At 53.4% G+C, this 22,266-nt stretch overlaps 1 protein-coding gene across 19 annotated transcripts in view; it reads right to left on the reverse strand.

Annotated features, from left to right (window-relative positions):
• Positions 1-22,266, reverse strand: part of AGPAT4 (1-acylglycerol-3-phosphate O-acyltransferase 4) — a 1,412,586-nt gene that overhangs the window by 8,770 nt on the left and 1,381,550 nt on the right. For 16 of the 19 annotated variants that reach the window (XR_013830737.1, XM_079939090.1, XM_079939087.1 and 13 more), the window contains 3 exons: positions 15,955-16,124; positions 1,729-1,890; positions 1,104-1,257 (listed from right to left, as the gene is read on the reverse strand). Coding sequence is in view for 17 of the 19 variants with exons in the window: in XM_079939090.1 (XP_079795216.1) it covers positions 1,104-1,257; positions 1,729-1,890; positions 15,955-16,124 (486 nt within the window). In the remaining 2 variants the exon portion in view is untranslated. Of the gene's footprint in view, positions 1-1,103; positions 1,258-1,728; positions 1,891-15,954; positions 16,125-22,266 lie in introns of those variants that run through there. The other 3 variants (XR_013830736.1, XM_079939092.1, XM_079939081.1) reach the window with 2 other exon arrangements.

Below are 22,266 nucleotides of genomic sequence, written 5' to 3' on the forward strand. Positions count from 1 at the left end.
TCATCGTCACTATTCGCGGGGGTGGGACAGCCTGCAGAGCTGGGCAGTCTTTGCCCCTTCGGCCTGTAGGCAAAGCTCAGGCAGGGGGAAGAATCTGCGGGAGGGACCCAGAGCCGCCTGGAGCAGTCGGGGACCTTCAGGGTCCCCACGTGTTAAAGTCAGACTCGGTGCCGCCTTCGCTCCGTCCACAGGAGCCGGGTGGCCGGTCTGCGCGATCACAAAGACAAAGCTCCTGGTGGGGCCGCCGCCCCCTAGTGTGGGGACGGCACCGGAAACACCGCACGGTCCACACGCACCGACCCCAATCCCCTGTGCAGGCCGGGGAGGAGCTGGGGGTCTCGGCCTCACGGGGCAGAGAGGACCGGGGACCGGGGCCGCGGAGACCGCATTGGGCCCCCGCCGGCTCTCCCCGCAGAATGCTTGGCCTCGGGGCCTCCGCGGGCGCAGACCGGCGCCAGGGACGCGGGGAGGTCCCCCAGCTCCGCCCTCCCGTCTCCTGGGAGACGAGGGACAGGGCAGCGGGGCTTCCGGCACCCGCAGGGCAGGAAAGGGTAAAGCACCTGTTTCCAAACTAAAGGGACCAGAATTCAACAGGAGACAAAGAGACTGCGGCAGGCTGGTCTTGTTGCTACTTGCTTCTCGTCCTTACCTACAGTAATTTAGGGCTCCGGACTCAAGGCCAGCCCGACAGGCGGCAAGGTCACAGAGGTCATCGCCTGGAGGCAGCTAATGCCAAAGACGGGCAAGAAATGCCAAATAAAGCAAAACCGCAACAAAAACCTGGGCTGACCGGGTGTGGGGCCCAGGCACGCAGCACCGCCCGCCGCCTGCAGTACCTGCGCCGAGCAGCAGAGGGCAGTGTTGGCCTAGCGTGCGTGTGCCTACACGTGTGGGCGTGGTGCGTGTGCGCCCTTGTGCAGGCAGTGGCCACTCCGCCAACGCTGGGTGCCCGGACCCAGGTTACGCAGGGGTGATGTGCCAGCCTCCGTCCCTGGCTCCTCTCCGTCGTAGGGGCGGGGGTGGGGGCACAGGGAGGAAGCTACTCCTATGGGCGCCAGGGCCCCCTTCCCTCGCTGCACGGGGCCCCGCAGGGTCGTCCTTACCTACATTTCTCAAACTCCTCACGGTGATGGCGAAGCCCTTGGTGCGAGGCAGCAGGTGGTGCTTGAGGCTGGGCAGCCCCTTGGCCTGGGCCACCTGCATGCTTATCTGGTGCTTCTTCTCTGTGAACCGCGTGCCCTCGCAGTGAATCAGGAACTGGAAGGGACAGGGTGGCCGTCACACACGTCCCCGAGGCCACTTACACACCCCATGGTCACTCAGACAGCTGAGGTCACACACACAGCCTTGAGGTCACACACACAGTCCTGAGGTCACATAGACAGCTCCCAGGTCACACACACAGCCCAGGGATCACACGAGGTCCCGGGGTCCCACGCACCATCCCCCGTCAAATGCCGCACACGGTCCCACAGGAGCCTTAGGAAGTGGCCCGAGCAGGGATGGCCTGGCAGCTGTGCCTGCTCTCCCCTCAGGCAGGACCTCCACCCCCGGTCTAACTGTGTTCAAGGGTCTGTGAGCTTCAGAGAGAGGGTCTACATTTGTGGAGGCTCAGGAAGCAGAGGCGTGAGCGAGTGTGAGTGTGTGACCGGGGAACCCTGAGTTCATATGCGACGGGGCACCCCGAGTGTGAGTGTGACGGGGCGCCCGAGGGCTGGGTGCACGTACAAAGTACTTCTCGGGGTAGTCCCGCAGGTGCAGCAGGCTCTCAGAGACGGTCTTGCGGTCCTGCTCCCACTTGCGCGTGCAGAAGACCATCTCCGTGAAGTACCACATCCAGCCGATTATGGGGACGTAGGCCAGCTCCTTCTTGGCCAGGACCTTGGAGCCCTGAAACAGAGGGGGCCCGGGGCGTCCGTGATTTACCACATCCAGCCGATTATAGGGTCGTAGGCCAGCTCCTTCTTGGCCAGGACCTTGGAGCCCTGAAACAGAGGGGGCCCGAGGCGTCCGTGAAAGGGGGCGTGGGGTCCTCCCCGACGGCCGCCGGAGATCTCTGGGAGGAGTGAACGTGCACTCCAGGCACGGGGACAGTTCCCGAGCATGCAGAGGCGGGGAGCCTCCGACACCGGTCAGTTGGAGGTCAAGGTCGTGCAAACCCTGCCCCGGGGGCAGAGGGCAAGGGGGCCTGGCTCTCCGAGGGGAGGGCGGGCAGCGGAGCAGTCGGGAACCTCTGGGGGCCATGGGATGCTGCATCACCCTCCACCAGCTCACACAGGTAGGTGCCCACCCCGGAGTGCTCGCTAAGCCCACCACGCAGACCTCACCCGGTCCGCAGCAACCCTGCTGGCTCTGCGGGTGGGCGGACCCTACCCTCCTTACAGGCCAGGAAACGTGGCCCAGCGGGTTCTCGGGGTTCGACAGCTGGGAAATGGTGGTGCCGAGAGGCGAACCGGGATCAGCAGAGGTGCTGGGAGAGCCCCACCCGTCTGCTGGCCAGCGCAGCCCCAAGGCTGCAGGTGCTGCAGGCCCCGAACGGGGGGGGGGGGGGGGGGGGAATGACAAGCAGGGATCCAGTGGGGCGAGGGAGCAGGGGAGACACAAGAACCAGCTTTTGATCTAGTGGATTGGGTTCTATATTTTTCGCCCCTAATTTTGGAATTGGCCAAGAGGCTCCTAGAAATAGCCATCATCCATCAATGGCACAGATGATGGAGGCGGTGATGCGGACAAGTGGCGCCTCAGCTGTGCTCCTGGTGGCAGCTGTCTGGCCACGCCCCTGAGCCCACGAGGCCGTACTTCAGCATTGCCCTGTCTCTTTTCCCTGTCACTCCCACAAGAACTACAAAGCTCAGCAGAGGGGCAACAGGCCATATCCCCCGACCCACCCACGCAGGCCAGAGAAAGGTGCGAACAGCCACTTGTTCCCTTGACCTTAAAAAATCCACAAGCATCTTCCCCACTGGGAGAAGGAAAAGCACAGATACCTTTCAGGAGTAGCGTCTCCACGTTTTGGCGGGTTTTGGTTTTGCTTTTCCCACACACCAATTTCCAACATGCAAATTCCTTCAGACAGAACCAAGCCTGGGGAATTCCCTGCTGGTCCATTAGTTAGGACTCCGAGCTTCCACTGCAGGGGACACAGGTTCGATCCCCGGTCAGGGAACCAAGATCCTGCTTGCCGTGCAGCGTGGCCAAAAAAACCCCAACAAACGAACAAAAAAAACCCAAACGAAAAACGAAACAAAAAAGAAAAGAAATAGAAGAACCAAAGCCATAAAATCCGACGACCTGCCCCAGAGGGCCCAGAGGCAGGTCCCCAAAGATCAGAGTACTCTCCAAATGAGGGGCGTGGGCCCACGTGTGCCCGGCACAGGCTACACTTTCTACGCACCACCACTCCCCCACTGGAGCCATCTAAAGGCCACGCGCTGAGTCCACGGGTGGGTTTCAGGCTGTGGGAGGCCTCCTGGCCCTCTCCTCAGCCATCCCCTCTTGTCAGCTGGGATGTTTTCATGGTCCCTGCTCCCTGCCCTTCAGTCACCTCCCTGATCACAGCCTTGAGGATGAAAACAAAACAAAAACTCTTCACCAAAGAACTAAACTTACTTTCTCAGCAGGTTAGGATTATTTTAAAAATTACCTACTCCTGAGCTCTTTCCAAAATTAATCTGTGGCCATTTGAAGGAGCTATGAATGGTGATCTATTGTATAGCCAAGAGAAGGATCCTATACTCCAGAGTAGCAGCTGCTGGGTCTGGAAGGTGAATGGTCCAATGCAGTCAGTCACGGCTGTCTGCTGGGGAAAAGTCCTCTCAGGGGTGCTTCCTATTAATGGATCCATCCCACAAGACCCAGGTGGGTCTTAGTGGTTGGCCCCGATGACCTGACGCTAAAAGGAAATGGCGACTTTGACACTGATGTGGGATGTACATGTAAACCAAAAGACGTGACCGCAACAGTCTGTGTGTCATCCCTGTCATACTGTGTCACGGCACTGAAAACCATCTAAATGTCCCACAGTGGAAGAGTTCTGTGAATTACCACAACATTGCAAATTAACTATACTTCAATTTTTAAAAATTAAATTAAAAAAGAGTTCTATGAATTATGTCATATACGATATCATACAAACGTAGCCGGCGGGCCGAATCTGCTCTGCCACCTGTTTTTATAAATAAAGTTTTACTGGGACACAGCCGCTCTCTTTTACATACACGTTGCCTACTGCTAGTAGGCTGCTAGTAGCATGGCTGCTTCCACGCTCCAGCAGTTGAGTTGAAAAGTCGTGACAGAGGCTATATGGTCCATGAAGCCTAAAATATTCACTATTTGCACAATTACATACAAACTTTGTCAACCCCTTGATTTACAGCCACTAAAATTTGTTTTCTATGAATATTTAATGGCTGGGGAAATGCTTTATGTTAAGACTAAATTTTTTTTTTTAATCTGTAATCAAAGCTGAGTTTATAGTATGACTAACTATATGGAAAACGGTAAAACGGAGAAAAATAACAGTAGCTATAGCTGGATGGTGAGATTAGAAGTGCTTCTTTAATTTTGTTAGATTTTCCTGTTGTTTTTTTTTCCTACTAAATATATAAAATACCTGAATGGGGTATCTTAAGTGGAACCTTGAAAACAGCTAAGACTTCAATAACAAACAGGCTAGGGCACCCACACTCTAACACGCTGAACTTTTCAGAAAACTATTTTGCTGGTGTCCCTCTAACAATGCCCTTTTTAAGAAGTGGTTGACATCAGCACATTTTCAACCATTTGCTTCTGGAACATGAGTCCCTGGATCAAAAACAGCCTATCTGTTTTTAATGAGGAAAAGGAACAGAGGAGCCATTTCTGTTTTTATGCTGAATTAATCCATCTTTCAACCTTCAAATTCTGGATGTTATGATTAGGCCTAGGCCTTGTTGTTGATTATGTTTACATGGTGAGCCTCAACTTTCCTGTCTGTATTCTTATGAGCAAAGTAATACTTAGCTGAAAGTGTTGCTGTAAAGATCTAGGAACACATGGAAACATATACCAAAGCTCCTAGCTGAGAACAGGACACACAGGTGTTCAGTAGTGTGTAGCTATTATTATTACCACAAAGTAGCCACAGCAGCTGAATGTCCCTTTTAATTCAACCCATTTCCTAAGCCAGCTTTAGAATGTAGTAATAACAATAGTTACACGTAGTAAAGCACTCCGTGATAGGCACTGGGCTGGGAGATTTACAGGAGTTAACTCATTTATGACCAAAAACTAGAAACGTACTATTCAAATATGCATACAGTCCTCCAGGCAACTTAATATGCCAACAATGCCATGACTCCCCCAGGTCAAGCAAAGGTCTCTGTGAGTGGATGGTAGTGCCTTTAAGAGAGAACGTACAAGAAAATATACCAGTGTCACTGATCCTAGATTAATTTTGAAGGTAGATCTGAGAGGATTTACTGATGAGTTAGATTTATCAATAGAGCCATCTAGGCACAAGCATATCTAAAAAACAAAAAATGTTTCCAGGCAGCACAGCCATCCACAACTACAGGGGCCGAAATGTACCCCTGGCCACTTTCTAGCTGCTGTAGGGAGTCATTGTCATCCTATCACATCCTATGGTGAAAAGTTTATGAAACTTTCTAGCCTGTGTGTGTGTGTGAGAGAGAGAGAGAGAGAGATTGAGAATTGTCTTACCACAGCTGCCCAAGCAATATAATTAAGCAGCCCACAACCATTTTCAGGACCAGCCAGTTGCTCAGGGAAACAGCCACCCCCAGGAGTCCCAAATTCAGCACCTCCAGCCAACTGGTCGACCCCTGGGCAGAGACCACAAGGCGCTACAAAAGCCTGTTCTAAGGCTGCAGTAAGATCTGGTGCATTCCAACCTGAGATTAGCTGGCTCTCGCCTCACCTCTCTCCGCTCTACAGCCTCTGTGGTTAAAAAATGAGCAGAGGGGCTTCCCTGGTGGCGCAGTGGTTGAGAGTCCGCCTGCCGATGCAGGGGACGCGGGTTCGTGCCCCGGTCCGGGAAGATCCCACATGCCGCGGAGCGGCTGGGCCCGTGAGCCATGGCCGCTGAGCCTGCGCGTCTGGAGCCTGTGCTCCGCAACGGGAGAGGCCACGACAGTGAGAGGCCCACATACCGCAAAAAAAAAAAAAAAAAAAAAAAAGGCGCAGAGTCAGAACTTCCTAGTTAAGGTTTTTCTCCAACACGGCCACATGCCAACTGATAAGATGAAAATGTTAAGTGTTGATGCTGGGTTTGTAGGATAGCTGGGAACAGTAGCGCATCCTCTGCAGTCACCTTTCCACAATGTCCCCTCCTCCTCCAACCACTCTGCAGGGACCAGCAGAGAACACGAGTAGGGACTGAGACTAGTCAGCAAGATGGTACCTGGTCAAGGGGTTGTTTGCATAAATATCTCTTCCTGGCTTCCCTCCTGAAGGTCCACCATCATGGTTACCAGTTGGGTTCACCCAAGGTCACTTATTTCCACTAAATATATAAAATACCCGAATGGGGTATCTTAAGTGGAACTTTGAAAACAGGTGAGACTTCAATAATAAACAGGCTACGGCACCCACACTTTAACACTCTGAACTTTTTCTTGACTGTGAGCTAAAAACACAGTCGCAAATGTTTAAGATTAGTGGAGACCAGCCAAGCTGTGTAGGCCCATCACCATAGAGGACCAGCAAGTCAACCAACAGCTCAGCCACCATCATGACGTGTGATATGTGAACCTGAACCTCAAAGCCACTCTGGTCGTGCAGCAGGTATTTGCCAAAAACCTCCTTGGTGCTGGGAACACAAAGATGGCTAGGACTGTCCACGGCCTTCAGGTGTCCAAAGTATAGTGGGAAGAGAGAAACAGAAATCTAGCAGTTGGGCTTCGCTGGTGGCGCAGGGGTTAAGAATCTGCCTGCCAATGCAGGGGTCACAGGTTCGATCCCCGGTCCGGGAAGATCTCACATGCTGTGGAGCAACTAAGCCCGTGCACCACAACTACTGAGCCTGCACTCTAGAGCCCGCGAGCCACAATTACTGAGCCCGCGTGCCACAACTACTGAAGCCCATGCACCTAGAACCCACGCTCCCCAACAAGAGAGGCCACTGCAATGAGAAGCCCGCACACCGCAACAAAGAGTAGCTCCCGCTCTCCACAACTAGGGAGAAGCCCACGCACAGCAACGAAGACCCAACGCAGCCAAAAATAAATAAATAAATAAATTTGTAAAAAGAAAAAGAAATCTGGCAATTTCAGTGTTACTTCTGCCACTAAATTCTGCAGATAAGTTATTGGACAGATATGGTTCCCAGCAAAAGAAATGGATGCAGGAAAAGATGAGATTAGAATATATCTCTGAGATATAAGTCCCTGGTCATAGTAAAACACTAAGGAAAAGGCTGGAGCTCAAAATAATAAACCAGAGGGGTGTGTGTGTGTGTGAGAGAGAGAGAGAGAAAGAGGAAAGGTGAGAGACTCAACCTGTGCCAACTAGGGTACCGCATGTGACCTAACTCACGTACACTGAATTTCTTTCTCTTGCTTTCTCCCTTCTCTGATGCTAAGGAGGAAAATGCTGGGGACCTTAAACCACCAGAAAAATCTCAAGAGAGTCCCAAAGAAAAATGAACACTGTCCCACCATGAGTCACAGCCACAGGGGAAAGGCAGAAAACAAACACGGAGCAAAAGCAGTGTGAGAATTCATCTGCTGGAAACAGACCATCACACATGTCAAAGTCCAGCAAAATGCTTGCAGCTCTTTGGATCTCGATAACGTCTCCCCCGGACCCCAGCTTACGGGCTTCCAAGCCCCAAACTGCTCTTGGTTTGACCAGAGTGCAGACGTGGAATGAAAAAGAAGGGCATCTGGGGACAAACGAGGCAGCTCTTAGGTTCAGAGTAAGTCACAGCTGACTGTGGTCTGTGGGATCAGGGCTCCGGAGGAATTCCTGGCAGGATGCTCTGCCCCGCTTCCTGGGCACGGATCTTGTGGTGCTGCCTGGCCTCTGATCTGAAAGGCCAGCCTGAGTCCATCCTGGGTGGGCCTGGGCCGGGGCAGACAGGGAGACAGAGCCTTCCAGGGAGGGGGCAGAAGATCATGGAGTCGCTTCCCTGTGCTCAGTACCTCCAGCCAGGGGGTGTTTGAGGAACAGTCAACGGAAGCTCAGGAACACGGGGGCACGGGGCCCCCTGGGCAGATGGCAGACGGGTGTAACAGAGGCAGCAGCGGACGGGGCAATGGGTGCACAGTCGGCTCCCAGAGCAAACGTCACAGGCCTTTGCCTCCTCACAGGAAGAGGAGGGAGGACGCCCAGCGGCACCACAGCTGCAAGCCAGCCTGGATTTACCGCCGGTCGGCGTGATCCGACTTCGGCTTGTTAAAGGCAAGCCAGAGGACCTTGTGCAATAAAAGGAAGACTTGGCGCATCTAACTTGGGGCTACGCTCTTAAAAATAAAGTGCGCGCTACCACTTCCAGGAATACACTTGGTTATGAGCTCAAGATGCATCTGTACTTCCAGAGACTCCTTTCCGTGGCCAACACTTCTCCCAGCTCCCGGGATTGTAAGGGCTTTCACGTCATCTCCATTCTCTCAGGGTTCTTACCTGTGTCACATGCCAGAGCCTGCCTGGCCCAACTGGTGAACACACAGAGGCAAACGGCGGCCCCCCTGCTTCCTCCCCGAGCTGGCGGCGCCTGGCAGCAATGCCGACAGAGCTGCGGATTAACCGTTAACCGATTAACTGGGGTGGGAGTGGGAGGTGCAGGAGTCCCCTGCAGACCCACCTGAGGATGCCGGAACCCAACTTAACGGGGCTGACAAAACCATGGCTGCAGGTGTAGCCACTGGTAAGGAAAACACCACTTCTCCACATCTAGAAACTTCTAATCTCTCTGTAGCCAAAGAGAGAGCCTGACAGGCACCTATGAAGAAGCCGGGATGAAGGTAAACAAATGCCACGATACCTCGCAGTTCGTAAAAGTGATGGGGGATTTCAGCCGCACGGGGTCCAGTGCCAGAACCGCTGGGCAAATGGCATTTTGAAAACATTCCATCTCTCTTCCACCCTCTACACTTTATCCTACTTTTCATGAGAAAACACTGAATGAAGGGAAACCAATTAGGGTGGAAGGAGCTAACAATTAGGGCACGCCTACTTTGTGCTAGGCGATTGATGAGGTATTTTACTTATATTCACGAAACCCTTAAACAGCACGAAATGAGAACGGTTAACTGAGGCTCAGAAAAGTCAGATAACCTCCCCACGGTCCCAGAGCTGGTAAACGCAGGAGCCAGGGTACAAGTCACACGTGTGGGTCTCGAAACCACTTGGGAGTTTTGCCTACACATCTGTCTCTTCCCTGCTATCCTCAGAGGGAAACAGAAAGATCTGTTCTGGAGACCTGAGCACACATTCATCTTTCAGGGCATCCACTTTATTGGGTAGTTTTACACGTTTGAAAATAAAACACAGGAAACCTACAATTTGGGAGAACGTGATCATTGATGGGAGGTTTATAGGAAATAACATTCGTGCAGCCTTTGTAAACAAGTCTGCAGCGACATTCCTTTCAGGAATCTGTAGTTAGAAAACTGGTCCTTGTACAATCAAACTTTAAGAAATGCTGGTTTTTAGACATGTGTGACCTCACACAGAAGAACCCCATTGCCTGTTCATAACCAGAAGCAGCCTGGCGAAATCAAACCGAACATTGACAGGTTTGGGTTCAGTTCTTGATTTTCTTGGGTTTCATGACACCTTCTTTCTGATTCGGGTTAATAAGTCCAAAAGCACCCCACGGTGACCCTGAGGTGGCAGCCAGCGAACGAGGCAGTGGGAGGGCTGAAATGTACGCTTGGCAGATGGAGAAGAACTGGTCAGCAGAGCCCAGGACCACGGCAGCTGGCCACATCCTCGCTGGGTGGCCACATCACTCATGGTCTCCCTCCAGGCACCCCTGTCCCTCGCCTCATAATTCTCCCTTTACCTACACCTCTCTCTCATCCCCTCCTAAAACCACCCCCGTTCTTCAAGGCCTCAGCCCTGTGTCAACACCTTCTGGGAAATTTCTGCATCGCTGGGTGCAGCAGTCAGTGTGCTAACAGCACTGAAACGTCATTCTCCAGTTGTTGAAATACTGAAGTCCTTCCCCACAGGCTGGTATAAACAGAGCTGCCCCAGACACCAAAACTCGCCCCCCCCGTCTTCTGCCTTGACCACGGTGGCCCCAGCTCCTAGCCGGGACCTCTGGGCCCTCCCCAGCAAGCAAAGGACCCCCAGGAAGCTGCTGTATGGCTGAGTGGTCTGTGGACACGCACAGGGTGCCCCCAATGGACGTGTGCCCCACCTCCCATTATTGTTCAAGCCCTGTGTTGTGTGACCGGCTTATATGCCCCTTCGTTGCCTCTCTCTATATGTTAGAAAGTCAGTGAGAGCAACGGCTGGACCTTTCAGTCTGTCCTTGTATCTCCACAGCACCCAGAGCGGTGTCTTCCACAGAAAATACACCCAACACGCTTGCTGGGTAAGTATTTTGAAGATGCATCAGCTGCCCTCGTCATCAACTGAGGCCTCGTGCCCAGAAGGCACTAGGGAGTTCGTGAGCGCCCTCTGCTTAGGAATAAGAATTCCATTCTCCTCTGCACCTCGATGTACGCAGACATGCGACAGGAATTCGATCTAGTTTCAGGCGGAGCTGTGATGGATCCCCTAAATAACTGTCAACTAAATGGAAACGTGAGGTGTGAGGCTAAACGTCATGCCGTGGGTGGCAGGCAGCCTCCACGCTGGCCTCTCCTCTTGGTGCCTCCCTGCTTCCCGGAGTACGGGGTGGGCTCCTCAACTCATCTCCAACAAATGGAATAGAGCAGAAGTTTCAGGTGCAACAAGGCCGTGGCTTCTGCTTCAGGTGCTTTTTTCTCCCACTCACTCTTGCATCGCTCCCCGTGGGGACCAGCTGACACCCGAGCAGAGGCCCAGGCGCGAGAGTCAGGCTGGCAACAGACAGGGGTGAGCCTGGAGGCAGATCACTGCGCGGCCGGCCTTCAGATGAGGCCACCATCCAGCCTCGGAGGGACCCCTGCCAGGAGCCCCGCGGAGCAGAGCTTTGATCTCAGACCACACAACCGGTGATAACTCGAGTTTGTTTTGAGCCACTACGTTTGGGGCTTGTCACCTGCTGTAGATAACTAACACATAGGGCTTCTTTAAAGACCCGAAGAGAACATCCCAGTTGGCCTCCGGGGTAACTGCCAGGCCACACATACCCAGCAGATAAAAATGGACAAGAACAGCTGCTGCTACGGAGCGCTTACCAGGCCCTGATACTGCTCAAAGACCCAGCAAACGTGATCTCAGGTAACCTTTCGGGGCCACTGTGAAGGAGGACATGCGTATTTTACTGGGGCAGAGAGAAAAGTAAACAGACTCGAAGCTTCGGAAGCCGTGACCCTTTGCATTGCACGCCTTGGCCTGTTCACTGGTCACACTCACCCCAAGGAGGAATGAGTCAGTGAACCCCTTAAAGACCATAACCAGAGCCTTTCGTGCCCGGCCCATGCCGGGCAAGGCCAGCTCCGAGGGGACCAGAGCCTGGGGGACAGGCCACCAGAATGACCACACAGGGTAAAAGCTTATAAAAGACTAAAAACCCTCCCCCTTTTTTCTTTGTAAAAGAATCCCATCACTTTCTCCACAAATCCAATTTCACATTTAATAACCCTCCTCTCAAGGATTTCTGCAAATTTCACTTGCTTCAATTTCAACTCACTTCCTCTTGGGTTGTTACATGTTAAGATGAAAAATGCCCCGTCAGGAACCTTTATAACTCTTCTCTAAAAACCAAACTCCTCAGGCTCCAGAAGGATCTCAAAATGTGTTACTTAAAAAAAAGAGATGGGGGCTTCCCTGGTGGCGCAGTGGTTGAGAGTCTGCCTGCCGATGCAGGGGACACGGGTTTGTGCCCCGGTCCGGGAGGATCCCACATGCCGCAGAGCGGCTGGGCCCGTGAGCCATGGCCGCTGAGCCTGCGCGTCCGGAGCCTGTGCTCCGCAACGGGAGAGGCCACAGCAGTGAGAGGCCCGCGTACCGCAAAAAAATAAAAAAAAGAGAGGGGCTTCCCTGGTGGCGCAGTGGTTAAGAATCTGCCTGCCAACGCAGGGGACACAGGTTCGAGCCCTGGTCCGGGAAGATCCCACATGCTACGGAGCAACTAAGCCTGTGCGCCACAACTACTGAGCCTGCACTCTAGAGCCCACGAGCCACAAAAGAGGTGAATCAGTGAGTTTTTTTGAAGGTCAATTAAGACAAAAGTACTGCTAAACAATTCATGTAACAAGATGCTCCTCGGTTCCTTTCCAGGGCAGTAGGAATGTATGGGCTGCTTTAGGAAGGGGTCAGGCAGCTCCCCTGGCCTCACGCCCTCCAGGTAAACCTCAGGTGCTCCAGGAGACACACGTGGGGGGTAAATCATGCCCTGCCATGTAGGGAGAACATCCCCCGTGAGAACACAGTCTGGAGCTTCCCCCTGAGCTGGCTCAACCCCGCAAGGTCACGACGCCCTCTCCCTTCCCTCCCAGTGCCTCTGCCAGCTCACGGCTGCCATCAGACCGTGCACAGACGGCCACGGCCCCAGCACCGGCTGCTCCCCCAGTGCTGGGGGGTAGGGAGCTCAGTGCTCACCTGCTGCCCGCTCCCCACTGTCCCTCCACTGCTGGAGGGAACTTGGGGGCCAGACCATCTGGCGGCGCCCTGAGCAGGGCTACCCAGGCTCCAGTGAGAAGGGGAGCGGTATCGTCCTAAGGGGGTGAGACCTGCCCACCCCCCGCTGGGTGGAGTTCCTAGAACTCCAGACCAAGAGGCAAGGCTCGTGCCCTTGCACACGACATTAGTTGTTTGGTTTTCAAGAGGAAGAAATGAAATCCAGTAGCTATGGTACTCATTGAGGCAGTCACGGCTGGAGACGAGCAGTCCCCGTGCCGTGGGCGGATGGCCATTCTGCTTAAGAACTTTCATGCCTCTGCACCCTTGTGGGCCGCGTTGTAAAGTGATCGGCGTCAGAGCCTCTGCCTGGAAAATGCTAAAGGGCGCTGACACTCATGAGTCCACGAAAGCCTGCCCTGCTCAGTCCCGGGTCTCCTGTCCGGTCCAAGGTCCCCCCTCCCTGTCTGTGCCCCTGCGTCCTTGGTCCCGTCGCTCCATCCCTGACCCCATGGTGGTGCTGAGGGTCTTCTTTCCTCAGAACGAGCTCCGCACAGACCGGGGGTGGGGGGGGGGTGTGCTGTGGCAGGACTGGAAACTTGGTCCCTCCAGCCATCACCCTGGTCATTCTCTGACACAAGGCACTCCCCCAGCCTTTCCTCTCAACACCCTCCAGGAGGAAAGAGCAGCAACTGGGAAATCAGAGTTACTAGTTCCTACCCTGGGGCAAATTCTTCACCCAAACGGAGGCTCTGCCCCTTTATCTATATAAAAAGTAAACAACAACCATACCATAGAGATTGAAAATAGCACAAATAAGGTGAAAGACGTGCATAGAAGAAGCCCGTGGTCACAAAGCCACCAGGGGGACCATGGCCACTGGAAAGTGCCTCTAAGTCCAACACACCTTCTGTTGCCCCAAATTACACGTTTCACATCCTGAGCATGAACATTCCCAAGCTGCCTGCGAAGCCCAGAAAGTCAGCAGCTGCCCCCGAAGCGCGCGTGAAGAACCAGCGCTCCAGGAAGGCTAGCTTAGGCGGGATTAGCACTAGTTCCGGTCAGGAGGCAAAGACACCCCGTACGCTTTCTCCCGTAAGGGAAGAAGGATCCGGTCGTCGATCATCTGTATCCACGATGGGGTTCGGATTATGACATTTTTCTCTCCTCTCAGCGACAATAAAGCCACAGGGGCTTCCCTGGTGGCGCAGTGGTTGAGAGTCCGCCTGCCGATGCAGGGGACGCGGGTTCGTGCCCCGGTCCGGGAGGATCCCACATGCCGCGGAGCGGCTGGGCCCGTGAGCCATGGCTGCTGAACCTGCGCGTCCGGAGCCTGTGCTCCGCAACGGGAGAGGCCACAACAGTGAGAGGCCCGCGTACCGCAAAAAAATTAAAAAATAAATAAAGCCACAGAACTGTAGCTAAGATCTCTGTCCGAGGCCTCTACGACAGAGAAAGGTAGATAATAGAATTTCTGGTTTTGTTCCTGAAAATATGTTTGAACACACACACACACACACACACACACGTGTGCCTGCACAGACATCACGTCAGTACTGGAAGAAGAAATAGGAAAGCAAAGGAGAAAACTGTTGGGAGGGCGGCCTGTCCATTCCTAGAAATCCTTTCAGTGCACTCACCCCCAGGCATTCCAGTTTTCTAGAAGTCTTAAGGTAGCAACAGTGATTTAACACACTGTTTCCATCTCTTGAAAAACTGCTAACGATCTCAGTTGCCTTTTGATAGTTTAACTGTACAACGACCATCATTTGTCCTAAAGACATTATTGGAACCTGTTTCTAAGCATATTTCCTTCTCTCACCTTTGGCCCCAAATTTTAAAAAAATGTTTAGGACTTCCTTGGTGGCGCAGTGGTTGAGAATCCACCTGCCAGTGCAGGGGACACGGGTTTGAGGATCCCCTGGTCTGGGAGGATCCCACATGCCACGAGCAACTGGGCCTGTGCGCCACAGCTACTGAGTCTGCGCTCTAGAGCCTGTGAGCCACAACTACTGAGCCCATGAGCCACAACTGCAGAAGCCCGCACGCCTGGAGCCCATGCTCCGCAACAAGAGAAGCCACCGCAATGAGAAGCCCGCGGACCGCAATGAAGAGTAGCCTCCACTTGCCACAACTAGAGAAAGCCCGCGTGCAGCAACAAAGACCCAATGCAGCCAAAATAAATAAATGAATAAATAAATTTAAAAAACAAGTTTAAAAAAGCAAATACAAAATGTGTCCCAAGGCTATTTAGTCTCTTAGCCAAGGCTCTTCCCAACAGGCAGAGGCCAGCAGGACCCAAAGTTCCGTTTCCAACTCTGGGACTCCCAGGCACGTCTGGGACTGGACACACTGAGACCATCCCCAGGGAATCTGACCCAGGACTCTTGTCACATCTACTCTGCCTGGTCTTCAAACTCCTACCTTCTACACACTATGATTCTGTCTACATGGGCCACCAAAAGCAAGTGCGACGTGCGCGGGCCCCGCCTGTCTGCGGGGGACCGTTCCCGGGGGCAACACAGGATCTCCAGGTTCCGGTGCGAGGGGTCTCCGACTTTCCCAGCCCCGGGCTGGTCCACGCCGTGATTCCTGTCGGGATACCTGAGCCCGAGGACTCTGGTACTTGCTCCGGGCTCAACCAGCACAGCTCAATGTGTTAACCATGACAAAAGTCAACTGGGGAGTCCCAGTCCCAAAGGTATGCAAGAAGTCAAACTAGTTGGAGAAAAACAGGATTTTGTATTTATTCTGAATTCTGCAGGTCAAAGGCTGTCGCCTAGGCACTCAGCTTTCTCACGTCCATGAGGATGAACATTCAGAGGTGAATTCTGCCCGTCAGCCAGGGAGGGAGCAGAGCACAGAGATTAAGAATACGACGCTGGACAAGTTCAAATGCAAACCTGCGTAACAGCTGTGCGACCACTGGCAGGGTATTTAACCGCAGCTTTTCAAAAAGGACAGGTGTCAGTTCCTGACTCCCAAATGTTTCTGTAAGGATTAAATACATTAATCGCACGTCAAATGCCCAGTGCATCATAACTGCTGAATAAACACGATCCTTACTCATAAGCAGATGTTCACTTGATTCTGAGCAAGGAGGAAAAGCAGTTGGTTAAGAACATTTCAACAAGTCTGTTGATGCTGCTGCAAACTCTGAACGACCGAGAGCGAAAAGACAAGTTACAGGGTTGAAGGAGAGAGACGTGTGAGATGGGAAATGCACGTCCGACTTACCCCTAAGACCCCGAAGCGCTCGGCCAGGCTCCAACCGCAGAGAAAGTCGATCTCAAACTTGTGGTTCAGAACAACGATGGCGTTTTCCTTCCCGTACTTGGGGTAGGCCCGGGGGTCCGTGTGGATGATGCACTCCGTGCCCGACCACCATTCCAGCAGCATCACCAGCTCTGGAACAAACCACCACAACAGACGGACCTTTATTTCACGCACCCTCTATGACTAGGGGTCTGGTCTGCTGGGCCAGGTGGCAGCAAGGCTCTGCCGCCCTGGCTGGAACGGACAGCAACTTTGAGGGGTCAGGTTCTGGACCATTTCGGCCCAGACCCCAGTTCTTGAAGGGGTTTCGAAGCAGAAGGAAAAAAAGATCGAGAAAACTCCACGAGTCTCCAGGGGAGGAGAGGAAGCTTCGAGAAGGCAAATGACTTGCATTCCCTGATTAAGTACCTTGGGAAAAAATAAATCAGAAAGCCTGAATCCATCAAGAATCCACGCCCTTGTGTTTCCAGAGCCCTGAAAGGCAGTGTGAGGTGACGTACAGAATTCTTAACGTCCTTGGAAATGACTAATTGGGATACTTATAAACTCCATCAAAGAACTAAATGCCCAATTTTTCTCTCCCATTTACGACACTGGAGTGCACGAGGAGTAATGCAGCACTGCGGTGAAACATCAGCACCTGAAGGGCACGGATAAATCAGGTCCGTTACCTTGCGGGCCTCAACGCAACTATTAAAACACTCCTGTAGGAGCTTGTGAAATAGGAAAGTCCTTTTTTGGGCAACAATGACCAACTTGCCTTTATGCTTCAGTGATACTTCTAACCTAGGTCACCAACATCCAACCCACGGGCCTCAGGACAAACCTTTATGGTGGAAGTTGTCCAGAAAACCAGCCGAAACTTGGCGATCAGATCTACAGCTACAGAGTGACTTTGAAAAGGAATTTTAGAGCTAAGCCTGTTCAGCAGATGCGTGGGTAGGTGGGTGAGCCCTCTGCGAAGGACACACCCCTTTGTATCACCACTTAGAGGGGTGCATGTTAGGCAGAGGACTCACTCATCACCCGCCCCTACACACACGCACACAGCCCAGCAGGTGTGGTCTTGACTCCAGCCAAGTGTCACGTGTGAAAGGCTTGGGCGGCTGCCCTTGGAAACCTCTCTCCTTGAGCTGGAGACTGTGCTTAGGGACTGGAGCCAGAACTCTCTAGAAGGCGCTACAGTCTAGTTTCTAAACGCGAGCACTGTGGGGCTGTGGACAGATGGGCCGCATGGCACCGCAGCCTCCTCATCTTCGGAGGGGCGGCCTCGCTGGCTTTTGTGAGAAGCAACGGGCAGGACACGCAACAGGCACTCTGCAATGTACATGCCAAGCTCCCAACAAACCCAGGCTTCAGCATCTACCAGTGTCATCAGAACCGAACCAGAACACACCCCTTACTTGACACTTAAGAGTCTGCCTATTCCTAGCCCCCAGGCAGCTGTCCACGGGCAGCGACACTGGTGGGACCTAGAGGTGGCCATCAGGGAGGGGAGGGCGCAGGGCAGCCCGGCCGGCGGGACAGTTCCCACCGTGTAGGAAGATGCTTCTACTGCTGCACTGATTTGTTCCAAGAGACGGGTGGGCGGTACCCACCTATCCCATTACTGGCCACGGAGCCCAGAGAAGCCCTGAGCAGAGGCGCGTGGAAGCAGCGAGATCAGGCTGAACTGTCGTTCTCTGTGACGCATCCCGCAAACACCTCCTGAATGCCTCGCTGTGCCACGCTGCTCCCTGCCCAGGGCAGGCCGGGCCCCCCTTCCACTTTCCCCAGCGCCCTTCGTGGCACTTATCACAGCTTGTGTCACAGTGAGATGACACCCCGGCCCCTACTGACCACAGGCCCCGCCAGGCACAGATCACCTTGCTTGGTACACCCTGACCCCAGCCATCACTCCAGAACCCAGCACTGTGCCAGCACATCTACGCTTCCAGCGAACACTGTTTGGTGACCTGATGTGTGCAAGCAGGATGGGAGGGGCTGGAGGTGTAGTAGCGAACCCACAGCTGCTCCCGGGCTCCCACCCTCCTGGAGCCTGCAGCCCAGAGGGAAGGCAGTCGCGCCCTCAAGAGGTGGTGTGGCCAGGAGAGCAGAGGCTCGTCACAGGATGGACGGCTGCTGAATACCATGCTCATGGACTTGGGGTCAGACCCAGTCAGGCTCCAGGCCTGCGGCTGCCACGCAACGGTTGTAAGACTTCTGGTCTGTTTCTCAATGTCCCCTAAATCTCCGCATCCTCTTCTGTGAATAAAGATAGGAAAAGCAGGGCTTCCCTGGTGGCGCAGTGGTTGGGAGTCCGCCTGCCGATGCAGGAGACACGGGTTCGTGCCCCGGTCCGGGAGGATCCCACATGCCGCGGAGCGGCTGGGCCCGTGAGCCATGGCCGCTGAGCCTGCACGTCCGGAGCCTGTGCTCCGCAACGGGAGAGGCCACAGCAGTGAGAGGCCCGCGTACCACAAAAAAAAAAAAAAAAGATAGGAAAAGCTTCTAGAGATGCTGTGGGTATTAAATCAGGTCATGTAGTCAAGGCACCTAGCATGATGCTGCACATAGTAGGGGATCAGTAAGCTTCTTACTACTATTATACACACTAATTCTGTAGCAGTCCTGGCTCTGTGACCGGGGGAGGGGAGAGACACAGAGAGAGAGAGAGAGAGAGAGAGAGAGAGAGAGAGAGAGAGAGAGAGAGAGTTACAGCGACTTCAGCACCAGAGTAAGCACTTATGATTTACGATTTCACAATAAAGGCAATGAGAAGTCACTGGAACATTTTTAAAGAGGCCACAGCAGCACCTAATTTGCATTTTGAAATGGTCGCTCTGGCTGAAGTGGGAACAGATCAGAAGCAGGGAGGCCCGTCAGGGGGTGACTGCAGCAGCCCAGTGAGAGGTGATGGCAGCGGGACCAGGTGGTGACAGTGCAGAGACGCCTGATTTCTCCCTCATCTCAACAGGCTGTTAGCTACACAACTGAACACCGAATCTCACTGGATAAAAGAGTTTTCTTTCCTTTTTTCCCCCTTTTTTTTTCACCAAAGTTTCTTTTTTTTTAATTCACAAGCAGTATTTACATTTATAGTCACAATGTAAAACAGTTCAATTAATCCAGAAGTATTTAGAGGAAAACGTGTAATTCCCCTCGATGGCCCTGCGGCGTGCCCGGCAGAATCCTCTTTCTTGTTTGTTTCCAGTTAAGGGACCACAAGGGACACTCTTGGGAGGTCTGACGGGTTTTGCAGGTCACACGCATCGCGGCTGACGTGCTGATTCACCTCCTCGGTATGAAGCAGAAGCTAGACCTGCAACAGCTCCAGCCCCTCCAGCCCCTCTGAGTCCTGGGCCTGGCTGTGTCTGCTCCTGGGAGGGCCCGGCTGCTGCAGGACCCCAGGCCACCCAGGTCACCCACGTCACCCACGCCAGGTGCAGCAGGAACCCACAGAGGTTTCGGTGTGTCCTCACGGGGCTGCGGATACTCCTTTTGGGGGTCCTGACCTCTTAATCATCCATCCATTTTCATCCATCACCCCTTCCTGACGACTCTCCCTGGGACTTCAAGCTCCAGCAGGAGCTGCAGAGACGAGAGCCCTCCCGGGCCAGCCAAAACGGCCCCACACACGATGAAGGGCCGCTCCCTTTACAGGTGTGTGCGTCCGCCAGCAGCTCTGCTCCTCTGGGTGAACTCTGCGGGGCACGTCCTCTGCCCGTGCCCCACCCTCCCCCCATCCCAGCTCCCTTCTCCAGGGTTAGCCATTAGGAACGGCTTGGAGAGTGGCTTTCTCGTCCTGTTCGTCGGAGTTCACACACACACACACACACACACACACACACACACACACACTCACACACACACACACACACACACACGTGTTTTCCCCCCATGAATGGGTTCATACTTCATCGATATTTGAAAACATATACGTATAGCTATTTTCTCCAAATGGTGTATTTTGGGCTCTCTCCATGTTAACACAGATACACAGAAGTATCAGCAAATAGTTACCGGGCTCTGGCCGTGGGCCACAGCCTTGGCCACACGGTATGGCAGTAAATCCTCACATTAGCCCTGTGAGAGGCACGATGATTGTCCCCATTTTAAAGATGAAGAAATAGAGGCACAGGGATATCTCTCACTCTACGAAACCGCCATTTTCTAGGTCAAAAATAGTCAGAATGGCAATGTCATGAGGGGTAACTAGCTGCGTGGCAGGTCCTGCTACAGTTATAGTATGATTTATTCAGCCATTCTGCCATCGATTAGCACTTCTTCCCCTTGTTTTTTATTGTTACAAATACTGTGGTAAACATCCTTGAAAATGAATGTTTAAAAAAAATTGTGAAAGTATTTCTCCAATATAGGTATACCAAAAAGTAGAATTATGGTATGCATAATTCCATGAAAACCATAAAAATATGGTATGCATAATAAGACTATGCATACTTTAAAATTTTACATATATTTCTAAATTGCCTTCCAAAAAGCTCTAAATGGAAATGTCAGTATTTGTTCAAAGCAGAAGCTAGAGCAGAGGCAGGGGATACAGGAGGGAAAGGGAGGGGCTGCTGCACACAGAAGTGAAATCCTAGTTCAAGAGGGAGGACCTCTGGGCCCCAGGGTCGCATCGCCTCATCACCGAAAGGAGCTCCTCCCTCGTCCCTCCCCTGCCCTCCCCTCCCGAGGCCCTGGTAGGAGCTGACGCCTCATATCATCACGGTCCTCCCGCCCACCGCGATCTCAACCTGTCCATTAATCCCTGGGCCTTGTAGGAGAGAGGGGACACCCTGCTCACCCCATTCTCACCAGAGGTGTGGGCGGAGCCAGCAGGGCCCCGGTGGCTGTCAAACACTCGTTACAGACGAGATCTGCGGCCAAGGTTTCTTCCGTATAACGCAGCAGTTTTGAAGCCTCTTGTCCCATTTAAAGATGTTCAGTTTGCTAGATTTTGCAGTCTTTATTTTTGCTACTCCCCGAGGGCAGGGTGGCCAGAGGCGCTGGCGGGAGCCCAGCGCAGGCGCAGGCGTCTTCCCGAAGCTCAGCCACCTCTGGACCCTGCGATCTGGGGCCATGCCTGGCTCTGGCCAGTTACTGACGCCTGTTTGGCAAACTCCACTTGGAGACAGGTGGGGCCGGCGAGGTAATGGCCAGGGAGGGTTGTGAAGCACAGGAAGTGACCGTAAAATCCCAATCTGCTGCCTCCAATTTCAGGGGCTGATGGAAGGACCAAACCCAGGGGCTGTAAGAGCACACGGTCCGAGGGACAGGTTTGTTTTTGTTCGATTTGCTATTGCGCTGTGCAGCTCGATTACAGATAGGAAAAAAGAAGTAGATGGACAAAAGGGAAAGGGGGGGAGAGGGGAGAGGCACCTGGTTCATATTTGTAAAGAAGGAGGAAATGGTAACAACTAACATTCGCTGAGTCAGCTCACACATCACTGTCCCCATTTCACAGCTAACGGCATGGAAACACTGAGGCCAGGGAGCCGGTCCAGCTCCCACCGCTAGGAGGTGGGAGTGCTGGGCCCTAAACCCAGACAGGGGGATTCAGAGGGTCCACGAGGACACCAAAAGCCATGATTATATGGCGGAGGGGAGAGAAAGAGCATTTAGGGAGGGAAGAGATCAGAGGATGTTCAGAGTACAAGGGTCACACCCTTGACCTTGGGCAGCCCTTCTCTGGGAGAGGAAGATGCCCAAATCAAAGGCTGCTGTGAAGGTTAAATCTGCTGACGTGATTAAAGCATGTAACGCTTGCCCGCCCTAGAACCAGTGCTTTCCTTCCCCTCAGTACCACGACCACCAAGGATAGTACAGCAGTAACGACAGAAGAAATAATGAAGGGACAGAGAGTACAGCCAGGAAAGAACGAGCAGCACACGGGCGGGTGCCGACCTCTGGGCGGCCCTGCTGTCACCCCCAGATGTCCCTGTCCTCAGCTCTGACGTCCCTCCTTTCACTGCAGTCCAGATGCTGAGCAGCTGTGAGACCCGGCTCCTTCTGTGCTGGATCCCAGGGGTCGACATGCGCCCTGGAAACCCAACGATCCTCCAAGCCCACCGCCGAAGCCTCTGCAGCCCACGTGGGTGGAGGGCTGAGGGCCCCTCCTCCTCCACCAAACCTCTCCCCCCGCTTCCTGCTCGCACCTGCCACGAATGACATTCCTCTCCTCTCTCCAGCCCTTTCTGGAAGAAGTGCTGAGAATTCTAATAACAGAAGGGGGCAAAGTTCCTGCAGAAAAGGCCTCGGAATCCAGACTGATGATCGGAGTTCACTGTT

Source organism: Stenella coeruleoalba (genome assembly GCF_951394435.1).
Source record: "Stenella coeruleoalba genome assembly, chromosome: 12".
In the NCBI taxonomy this organism is placed as follows: domain Eukaryota; kingdom Metazoa; phylum Chordata; class Mammalia; order Artiodactyla; family Delphinidae; genus Stenella; species Stenella coeruleoalba.